The following is a 10783-nucleotide window of genomic DNA, read 5'->3' as shown; positions in this document are numbered from 1 at the left end:
TAACAACAACAACAACATGTTCTTTAACACATAATGGGCTTATTTTTATGTTTAAAGAGAATTATAAATAAATATTTTTAAAGCTTCTTAATTATAATTTCTAGTATGGTAATTCACAAAAGCTCTCCAGGGTCTTCAATCCTCTTGAAGAGTGTGACAGGGTTCACGGTCCAGGGGGACATGAAGCTCCACTAGCACAGCAAGCTGCACAGAAACACTGCTCCACACCCTGCCCTGGTGAGTAGCAATTGGGGTCTCAAAAACTCGCAAGCGGCCATCTAGATGCAACGATGGGTTTCTCCTCATCCAGAGCAAGGAAGAATGAAGAAAAGCAAAGACGCATGGAAATAATCAGTCCAGGGGACTAGTGGACCATGTGATCCTCAGCCTATGTGACCGTGAGACCAGAAGAACTAGATGGTGCCCAGCTACTACGGTCAACTACTCGGAAAGGGATCGCTGCAGGAGATCCTGGATAGAGTGGGAGAACAATGGGGAACAAAGTCAGAATCATAAAAAAAGATCCGATTTTCTGCTCTGACAGAGCCTGGTGAGACCCCTGAGACTATGGCCCCTAGCTAACCCTAAAGTCTGGAACTGAACGCACTTCCATGGCCTCCAGCCAAGCTACAGACAGGCATGTAGGGTGAACATTTACATCAGGCAGGTACACTCCTTAGAATGATCAATCACGGGAGAACAGGGCAGTGTTTGCACAGGGAGACAGCTCAGGAGGCAGGAATGCATAAGAAAGGAGGACACAGGGAAGAGGTAAGCACAGGGACGAAGTGGGAAGAGAGCTGCTACACTGTGGGGATTGCAGTCAATGTCGTGAAACAAAATGGGTATGAACTGCTGTATGGAAAATGGATTTGCTCTGTAAACTTTCACCCAAATCACAGTGAAAATGTTTTTTTTTTTAAAAAGTGAAAGGGTCCAAGACCACAAAGTCCAAGACCTGCAGGACAGAAGCAAAGCCCCTCTGAAGGGTGTGTGTTGGGAGCATGGTCCTGGCAGCTGCTGCCAACCGCTCCATGCTCCCTATCTGGTGGCGTTTGCATCGTGGGATCCAACCCACGAAACACAAACTGCGCGCGGAAGGCCGCTGAGCATTCTACCTGTGGCTGTGCCCAGCTCTGCACCATTTCTTACTTGGGGAAAGAGCGGCCTCTCGTCTCGTTTCTTTTTCAGGCACTCCGCCATTAATCTCTTCATGGCTTTTGGGCAGTTACTCCGTACCTTACTGAGGTCTGGAGACAGGTATCCTCGTCCCACCATAAAGATTATCTGGGAAGGAAAAAAAAGCACGTCATGCAACCTTGAGGAAGTTGGCAAATCCGCTAACACTGACACAGACAGGCTGGTCCCCGGGACCCATGTCTGCTCTGCGTGTCCAGAACACCCACCAACAGCAGAGGACACCAGGCTGGCACTTGGAGGCCTCAGAGTCACTGACTGGGGCCACACTTAGCAGGCCGTCTTCCTGACCCTGAACCCCGTGGGCTCTCCAGTCTCCCCCTATCCAGTCCATCTCACACTGAAGGGGGCTATCCTAACACACACAACCTCTGGTGCCACTTCTCCAAAAAATGACGTATGGAGCACCACTGGTGGGCACTGGGCAAAGTCCTCTCTCCATCTATAAGCTGTAGGAACCACAAACATTAACCTCTTTATTCAGTTACTTTGGCATCTGCATTTTAAGCTCTTTGGTTCTAGAACCACTGATGGAGCATTTGGCAATGTCAATCTGAGCACCAGAGTCTCTCCCACAGGAGAGAGGGGCAGTCGTTAGGAGCAAAAATCATGGCTGACCCTGTCCTCCATGGGCGATCCTGCTGGTATTGGAAATACTGGTGGTAAGCTTCCAGTATCACAGCAACAGGCAAGCTACCAGAGGACGACAAACTGACAGACGGGGGACTGGGCTAACAGATAGGCTATGGCACACAAAGTGGGGTGAAGGATCCCTGGAGCCACAGGAGGAGTTTGCAAAAGGTAGGAGAGGTGCACAGACAAGGCCGTCCTAAGAAAATTAGTTTTCTGATCTCAACTTCCAGCAGCTTTCCAACAGCTGGCCGGCCTGCAAAGCAGTCCAGTGGAGGGGTAAAGCCTCACCCCATCCCTACCACCCTGCCTGCACAAGGACCCTTCTCCAGCTTTACAGAGGGCACACCTTTCCCCCATATGGAGTACACACTGGCCCTTGGGGGAAGACTGCCAGGGCACCACAGGAGTCTTCCCAATACTGGCATTAAACTGGGCTCTACTGAATGGGTAACAAATCCCTTTGTAAGAGAGCTGCTTTCCGATTCTTTGCTTCAACAAAATTAACTGATCTGTCAGCAGACAGGTCCTCAAAATAACCCTTAACGACATGCTACTATGTGATTTTTGGTATGTTACAAGAATGAGTTCAAATTGTTGAGCGTCTCAAACTCGAAACCAAACTCACTGCTGTCAAGTTGGTTATGACTCATGGCAACCTCCACTGGGTTTCCAAGGCCATAAATCTTTATGGAAGCAGACTGCCTCATCATTCTTCCATGGAGTGGCTGGTGGGTTTGAACCACCAACCTTCTGGTTAGCAGCCAAATGCCTTAACCACTACACCACCAAAGCTCCTTCTGAGTGACTGAAAAAACAAACTCACTGCCACCGAGTTGACTGTGACTCATAGTGATCCCTCCTTGGGTTTCTGAGGCGGTATCCCCACGGAAGTAGATCGCCCAATCTTCCTTCTGAGAAGTGGCTGGTGGGTTTGAACTGCCAGCCTTCTGGTTAGCAGTCAAGTGCCTTAGGCACTAAGCTACCAGAGCTCCTAAAAAATTAACCTTGCCCAAAGAGGTCTGGCCTTTGCCCACGGGTCCTGAGAGACGACCCCTGGCACGTCCTGCCTGCTAATCCAATCTAACAATGTGATTCACAGTGGGGGTTCTGGGTCACTAAGCTCATCTCAACCTCTGGAGGGGCTGGGAACAAAGGTCAGCAACGTCTAGGTCACAGAGCCCAACAAGGACGTGAAGAACATGATACCTTCTGAGGTTCCTGGGTGGTCCCAGTGGTTAAGCACTCAATACCAGCCAAAAGGCTGGCGGTGTTAACCCACCCAGAGACGCCTCCAAAGACGAGCCTGGCCACCTCCTTCTGAAGGGTCACAGCCTGAAAACCCCGTGGAGCGGTTCTATCTGCCCACGTGGGGTCCCCGAGTCAGAACTGACTCAACAGCCACTAACAGCAGCATCAGGAATTGACAGAATGTTAAAGCAAAGTCCCACAGTGGCTACTAAGATCCACATAGTGTAACCATTCTGCCTCTGTTTCTGTATTATACTGAAGCTTAGGTTTCTGTTGATGATACACTAAAACTGTAAGGCCAGCACCCTTCAGAATTCAGTGACCCACCAGAGCCACAAGCCCAAGGACAATGCAGGGTGGGAGCCCCGGGGACGGGGTGATCAGCAAGTACAAGGCTGCTCAGACCATTTCCAACATCACACAGCAAGAGACCCACGCACCGCTCTCACCAAAGTGACCCAGCTGAGCTACTGACCAAAACTCTCCCACACACCCATGGGAACAGCCGGGCGGGTCTACCAGAAACGTTTCATTAGGTTGGGAGGTTAAGGGGAAGCACATGAGAAGTTCTCTTTCTTTTTCAATTCTTTGGAATTGTGCTATGTCTCAGAATCCTGAGGAACAGATGAAGAAAGCAGGTGCCTGGGCCCCTGCCCTCAATCCAAACTCTGCAGCGCGCTGCCAGGGGATTCTGTGACCACCCCGGGACGGAGCGCGGACGCCCCTGTGTGCACTCGGCAAGTCAGCGGCTGTTTCCTAGTGGCAGCAGAATCACTGCTTGCTCCCTCCTTTTTCTTACTGTCAAGGTCTATAATGCATTTCAGTAAGGACAGTTTATCGTAACGATGACTCCTTTCCTTGGCCAACTGTCTAAGCCTAAGTGAATTGAATGTGGCTGGTGCAGAAGGCTGCATGAGGTTATGTTGGGCCTTTCTGGAAGCTAAGGGACAGAAACAAGAATTTAGGAAAAACAAGTAAAAATTTACCCCTCTACTAGAATTCTCATTATAGAAAAATTCAAGCCTCACATGATATTCCTTCCACTTGTCAGTTAACAGAGACGAAAACCATCTGGAATGAGCTCGGTTGCTCTGAGAAGATGTGTTTTGGGAAGTGCTCAGCAGTGTGCCTGCTCCACGGGCAGTGCCTGGCAGATGCCAGGTATGGAGGCGGACGCCGCGGCAGTGCCCCCTCCTCACTGCTCTCTGGTCTGGAAGCTGCAGGAATCTCCACTCTGGTATCCAGTTTGTCATCAGAGTATCAAGAATTTCACCCCACTTGTTACACGTAGGAGCTCTGTGGCATAGTGCCTAAGGCATTTGACTGCTAACCAGAAGGCTGGAAGTTCAAACCCACCAGCCACTCCTTGGAAGGAAGACTGGGCAATCTACAGATACCACCTCGGAAACCCAAGGAGGGGTTGCTGTGAGTTGGATCAGATTTGACGGCAGTGAATGTGGAGTTTGGGGCTACACTGAACAGTTATTTCAAGGCAAGGGCCTACATGCAGGTGTTACTGTCACAAGGGTACGGCAGATTCTAAAGCTGGTCAGCGATCAGAACTACCCTCCTGCTGATTCAGGACTCGGCACTGCTTTCCACAACTGGAGCCTTCATCCAAACAGCAGTATTGACTCTGAGAGACAATCAGTATTTACCTGGTCCCTGTTGTTGATGTTTGAATAGGGTAGCTGTCCAGTCATTAGTTCATACAGAACAATCCCGAATGCATAGACATCTGACTGAGAGCTGTAGGGGTTCCTGTCCTGCATTCTGATCACTTCTGGTGCCTGTTAGACACAAAAAGAAACACACTCTAGTTGGCTCGTCAGCTGAATAAAACCTGAAAAACAATGATAACTCTCAGAGCAATGTTTATGTCATAAACAACCCATCCAGTACATAGTCAATTCTCTTATTAATGGTCAAAGAAGTGAAACCGACAAGGAGAACTCAGGAGCGGCGGCCCGTTCTGCCGACTCCACAGTGCGGCACGGCCGTCAGCTCAGGTGGCCAGCCATCTCCTTCTGGCACGGAACCCTTCACTGCCGTGACTCACTCCATCAAGTGTCAGCTCCTACTTTCCGATTCCGACTCTGCCAGCCAAGACTAGGTGTGTGCTGCCTTAGAGTTTAAGCTTCCTGTTGGTACCCCGATTCCCTTATCCAGGGCATCTGTGTTCCAGGACTAAAGAACTCAAGTCCCCTTCCTGCTCCCACTGTGGCAGACAGGCCAGGGGTGTCTGAGCAAAAGCAAGAGGCAGACGTGGCAGGGGAGGGAGAAGGAACTTCAGGCTGCCGCTTCTTAGGCAAAGGTACACACAAACCCTGTAGCTCTCTTCCCCATACTTTAGTGGCTATCGTCCTAGATTTCCTACAGGCTGTTCACCTGAAATACAGTAAATCGTTGGTTAGATGTTAGCTTGAAGGCTTTCTCGTTCACCTTGCATCTTCTGTAACGTCTTATTTGGAAGGAACTGGAGAAATCGGAGATGAGTAAAAACCTCAATTGGCTACCCCAACCAGGGCTAACTGCAAAAACAGGCTGCAAGACCTAGGAGGAGACTCCTGGGGCCTCAGCTGAGAGCAGAACCACCTGCCACCACTCTTGGTTCTGAGCCAGAGCCGGACCCGCTGTGTCACGGCAGCATCTCGGGGCAAGGCTGAGGAGCAGGACAGAGGGCTGGGGAGATCTGAGGGAGCCTGGAGCCTGCATGTGCTCAGCCTGCAGTCTATTGGTGGGTGCTTTCAGTCGCACATCCTTCCACATATCGAGACGCTCTGCACAAGGAGCCACACACAAGTGTCACGTGATGAACACACCAGGCTGCCGAGAGGCCGCCACGGCACATAGACCTGTCAAAGCCAAACCCAGCTTGAGGAGAGGTTGCTGTGAACCACCTATTTATACAAGGAAAGTATGACCGATCCCCACTCACTTCAGTGATTGACTTTGTAAAATTTCCCACACAATTCTTTCCGTCCTGTAAGACATACACAGTGCAATGTTGAGAAGTCCCTGTGAATACCGCAGAGGACCACGTCCCCTCCACTCTGACCAACTACTACCCAGGTGGGGTGCCATGACAGTTTCTGCATGACCCAGAATTCTACTGACCCAGAATTTAGTTAACAACAAAGTGACCCACTGGCCATTTGCTTGTCTTCAAACTGAGCATGCTGGAGGAAAGGATGGACCATCTACCCACACAGCAACAACAAAGGAAATAGGAAATATGTTAATCTGCTAACTGTGTTGGGGGGGGGGTCTCTGAAAGAGAGCTGACTGAGTCTGGTGTCCCCACACGAGTCAAAGTGCATCTTTAAAACGTGACAGCCGTTTCTTCCTCATCTCAGGTCTCACAATTTCAGCACTAACGTCTGCCTTTCCTCCTCTCTCAGGGTACACTGGTACCTTATTCTCACCAGGTGTGATCTTACAGGAGCTGGGGGTCCAACTCTAACAATCAATCCTCCCTTACCTGTAACTACTGATTAAACAGTTAACTACACATTAAAAAAACACCAAAACAAACTCACTGCCGTCAAGTCGGACCTGACTCACAACAACCCCTCCTTGGGTTTCCCGGGTAATATCGCTATGGGAGTAGATGGCGCCACCTTCCTTCCAAGGAGTGGCTGGTGGGTTTGAACAGCCAGCCTCTGGTTAGTAATCAAATGCCTTAGGCACTATGCCACCAAAACTCCTAACTACACATTAGAGAACTTAAAAAGGATCTAGCAAGCTCCCCTTACTGAATCTTAGAACTGGAAGGGGCTAGGAACCCCCTAGGACAGCCACCATCTCACAGATGGCGAGATGGGGGAACTCAGGGAACTCCCAAGTTAACAAACAGGGCACTGAAACACAGCTCTCCTGATGCTCAGTCCAATGTCCCTTCCAGGCCTGTCACACAGCCTAGTTCAAGTACCATGACAAGTGAACCCTGGGGTTATCTGATTAACTCTGAAGCCCACCTTGGGGATTCTCTTCCAGGACCTCTATACGTGGCTCCAGGAACATGGGCAAAAGGGGCTTCAGACATTCTGTGCCCAGCAGAGTCCCGAAGCCTTCCTGCAGATGAAGTTATTTAAAGCTTAAAACTGCATGAAGACCATGGGGACACCCTGCCTTTGGTTTAGAGCAACGGTTCTCAAACTCTTTGGTCTCAGGACTGTTTTCCACTTTTAAAAATTACTCAGGAGCCCAAAGAGCTGTTGATGGGGTTACATTTATGGGTATTTACTCTCCTAAAATTTAACTGAGAACCTGTTACAGTATTTATTCATTTAAATAAAAAATAAAATGCACCATTACATGTGAACACAGATCACCTATTTCTTAAAAACAAACAAAAGGTAAGTGTTTTCAAAAATCTAACCACATGGGAAAGGGGTGAGGGAAGAGGCCCACTGAGAGGCCCTCAGCGCCGGGCTCAGCAGCAGCTGGACCCCACCTACCCTGCGCCATCTGCTGCTGTGCGCTGCTCCGCTCTATGCCTCTGAAGAGACTCCAGCCCCACACAGGGGGCACCCAAGGGCTCCGAGGACCCAGGGGTCCTGGCGCCTGGTGACAACCACTGCCCAGGGGACAGGCCCTCTGCCTGCCCTTAACCACGGGCTCAGGAACTCCACAGAAGCCCTTGTTATCTTCTTCCTCAATGTCTCTCTGCTTCCACAAAGCAGAGGTCAGAACAGAGCGAGGCCGGCAGCGTGAAAGATGGCCTCTCGTTTTCTTCGGACCTTCCTCCCCATCTGCTGTCCCTGTAAGGTCCTCTCTAGTCTAAAGGAGTCCTTTTCCATTTAGGCTTCAATTCTACTGTGAAACAGCCTCTCACAAGATTGTTGTTCTTAAAGCAAAATCTTATGAAGGCCGCAAATAACACCTCCCATCAGGGCACACCTGATTTTTAAACATGGCACACCAAACACTTTTTTCATCCTCTTCCCCAGCTGCGCGGTGACTGTCAAAAGACTGTGTGTGTGTGTGTGTGTGTGTGAAATCCTTCCCTTAATTTTTTTACAATAGTGGTCTCATATAACATTTGTCCTTCCACGACTAACTTCAGTCAGCAGAAGGGCTTCCAGGTTCATCCATGCTATGAGATGTTTCACAGATTTGCCACTGACACAGAACATTCTGAATACAAAATATTTTAAAGAGAATTCAGAATAAAATTCAGGCAATGTTTAGAAAAAACCTTTTTTTTTGCTTAAAATATATTTTAATTTGTTTCATAATATTCTTTCGAAGGAGAAAACCCAACGATCTACTGACATAAAGGCCAGCTGTGCACCGGTTTGAGAGTGCAGGAACCATGAACACGCCGTTACTGGACGCTTCAGTGAGTTTCTAGTCAACTCAGCAGCAGCTCAGGGTCCAGCACCCGTCAATGGAGAAAAGACCACAGTTCTTACCATCCACAAGATGGATCCAGACAACTGCTCAAACTGATGGGACCCACTCCACCGAGACTTCACTGTGGCTAGACCAAAGTCACCTATTTTTACCGTGAGGTCTTCGTGAAGAAATATATCTGAGGTAGACAAGTAAAGGAAAATGACAGGCCTCCCGTTCCTGTCAGAGCAAGTGTTCTGAAAATCTGAAGGAAGACACCTAATTCCCGTAACTCTGAAACACGACAGGCTTTAAAAAGTGTAGTACTTTGTATTTCTTCTTAAAGGTAAGAAAGTAACTTTACAGTTCAATGGCAGTAAATGTGATAGTTTTTTTCTTCCCCTGGTCTGCCTTCAGCTACTCCCCATCCCACCCACTGCGCGCAAAAAAAAAAAAAAAAAAGAAGGAAAAAAAAACCACGAAGAAAATCATTTTAAAAATAGTTACTTGTTTAGTTGACATGACCTGCTTTTAAGACTTTCAGGACTTGGAATGTGCTGGAAAGAGGTAAGAGGTTGTCCCAAGTTTGTGGAGGCACTGAGCCTTCCCATCAGACTCGAGGAGGGAGGCCCAGGGACCGTGGGGCCCTGCTGGGCAAGCCGCACAGCCTCACTGCACTGTAGACTGGCAGCAGGGACTTAACCCTGGGCTGATGGAAGACAATGGCAAATTCTGTTTCTCTCAAGCGTTACATGATTTAGAGCCCTGTATTACAGCTTAACCACCTCTGAGCACCATCAGAGGGCTGAGGGCCAGAATCAAGCAGGCAGCTACAGAGCCACAGGTGTACAGTGCGGACAGAACACAAGCCGTCAAAGACTCTGGACGGTGGTGTGCGGGGCTCCACCACCCAACAGCCCGCTGTGCTATGTGCTCACGCAAACCCACTCCTCCGACCTCTGTACAGTACGCGAACTCGGCCGAAGAGCCAGCACGGAAGACAGAGGCTAGTTCCAGCTCCGCAGCCCGATCTCAGGAAGGATACTGTTACTCTTGAGGTCTCTGTGGATGATTGACTTGGCGTGTAAGTAACTGAAAAACAAAACAAGATTGCACCTGAGTAGGGCAAGGACCAGGGTCTCCACAGCTACAGAAGGTGCATGGGGCGGAGAGCTCACTTAGAACCAGGATGCAATCACAACTGTGGAAAAGCAGTCACACTGTGATCCCTTTGTGCCTGAGAAATACTCAACAGACGACATAAGCTGAGGGCGAGAAGGACACATCACTGTTACTGTGCAGCCAAACCGAGGCTTTGCTCTCTCTTTACCACTTAACCAGCTGTGAGGACAGCACAGAGCTGGCCAGCGTCGCGGTCTGCGGTACCAGGGTTGCCACAAGCTAGAACCAATGTGCCAGCACCCAACACACATAGGCACTTTCCACTCAGAATGTAAATTCCACCAAAGAGTGCCACTTTAAAGGCAGTATCATGTATTCTTAAAACATCTTTCTAAAACTGCTTTCAGAATGGCCATGGTGGATCAATTTTAGCATCAATGACAAGTTTAAATTACTTATGTTGTCCCTACAGACTGCTTTAGTTAAGTTCATTGACTGAAGGGGCTATGAGTAGTTTATTTCTGTTTATTCCCAGCGCCTAGCACGGTGCCTGGCATGTAATGTCTGTTGCTGCAACTACAATGAGATGAATATACCCGTGGTAGTTAACGTTAAGTGTCAACCTGGCTGGGCCTGGTTTGAATGGCTGAGCAGATGGATGTAGTTATTCCCCATGATGAGGCTGGTAATCATCTCCACGGTGGAATGTGCTGTGAGCAGCTGAGTGACTGTCTTATGGATGCTGTCTGCTTCCCGTACAAAAGATGTTTTGAGACAGGTCTTGAGCTTTTGGCACACTGGGATCACATATTTATTTGGCTGCGTCTTCATCTCACTGACCTGCTGTGTTGCTTGATAATCTGGGGACTGTGCCATCTTGCTTGTTGATCCTGGGTATGTCAGCCTCAGCAGCTGCCTGAGTTAAGAGAAGCTTCCAGCTCCAGTGGGCTGGGAGCAAGAGGCAGAGCTGAAACCCAAGGCTGATGGGGCCTTCACACAGCCCCTACAGCCTGGCACTTGGAACTGGGACTTCTAGCCTCCTAAACTGTAAGAGAAGAAAGCCCTGTTTGTTCAAGCTGCCCATCTGTGGTATGTCCGTTAGAGGACACTGAGGTAACTAAAACAGTACTCATCTAGTCAAACTGGTCCTTTCTTCATTAATCCTGGAAAGAAAGGATACAGACTTCTGACTTCTCACACTGACCATTAAGAAGGAAGTTCTGTTTTAAAAGGAGAATTTAAACTC

General features: G+C 49.0%; 1 protein-coding gene across 1 annotated transcript in view; it reads right to left on the bottom strand.

Annotated features, from left to right (window-relative positions):
• The window catches only part of BRAF (B-Raf proto-oncogene, serine/threonine kinase), a 170127-nt gene that overhangs the window by 10515 nt on the left and 148829 nt on the right, over positions 1-10783 (bottom strand). The window contains exons 15-18 of the mRNA XM_042782526.1: positions 9461-9507; positions 8496-8614; positions 4737-4868; positions 1153-1287 (exon numbers count right to left, since the gene is read on the bottom strand). Of these exons, the coding sequence (XP_042638460.1) occupies positions 1153-1287; positions 4737-4868; positions 8496-8614; positions 9461-9507 (433 nt within the window). The remainder of the gene's footprint in view (positions 1-1152; positions 1288-4736; positions 4869-8495; positions 8615-9460; positions 9508-10783) is intronic.

This window comes from Orycteropus afer, unplaced genomic scaffold, assembly GCF_000298275.1.
Source record: "Orycteropus afer afer isolate SDZICR_OR568_19922 unplaced genomic scaffold, OryAfe1.0 scaffold00358, whole genome shotgun sequence".
In the NCBI taxonomy this organism is placed as follows: domain Eukaryota; kingdom Metazoa; phylum Chordata; class Mammalia; order Tubulidentata; family Orycteropodidae; genus Orycteropus; species Orycteropus afer.
This window is presented reverse-complemented; position numbering and strand designations above follow the sequence as displayed.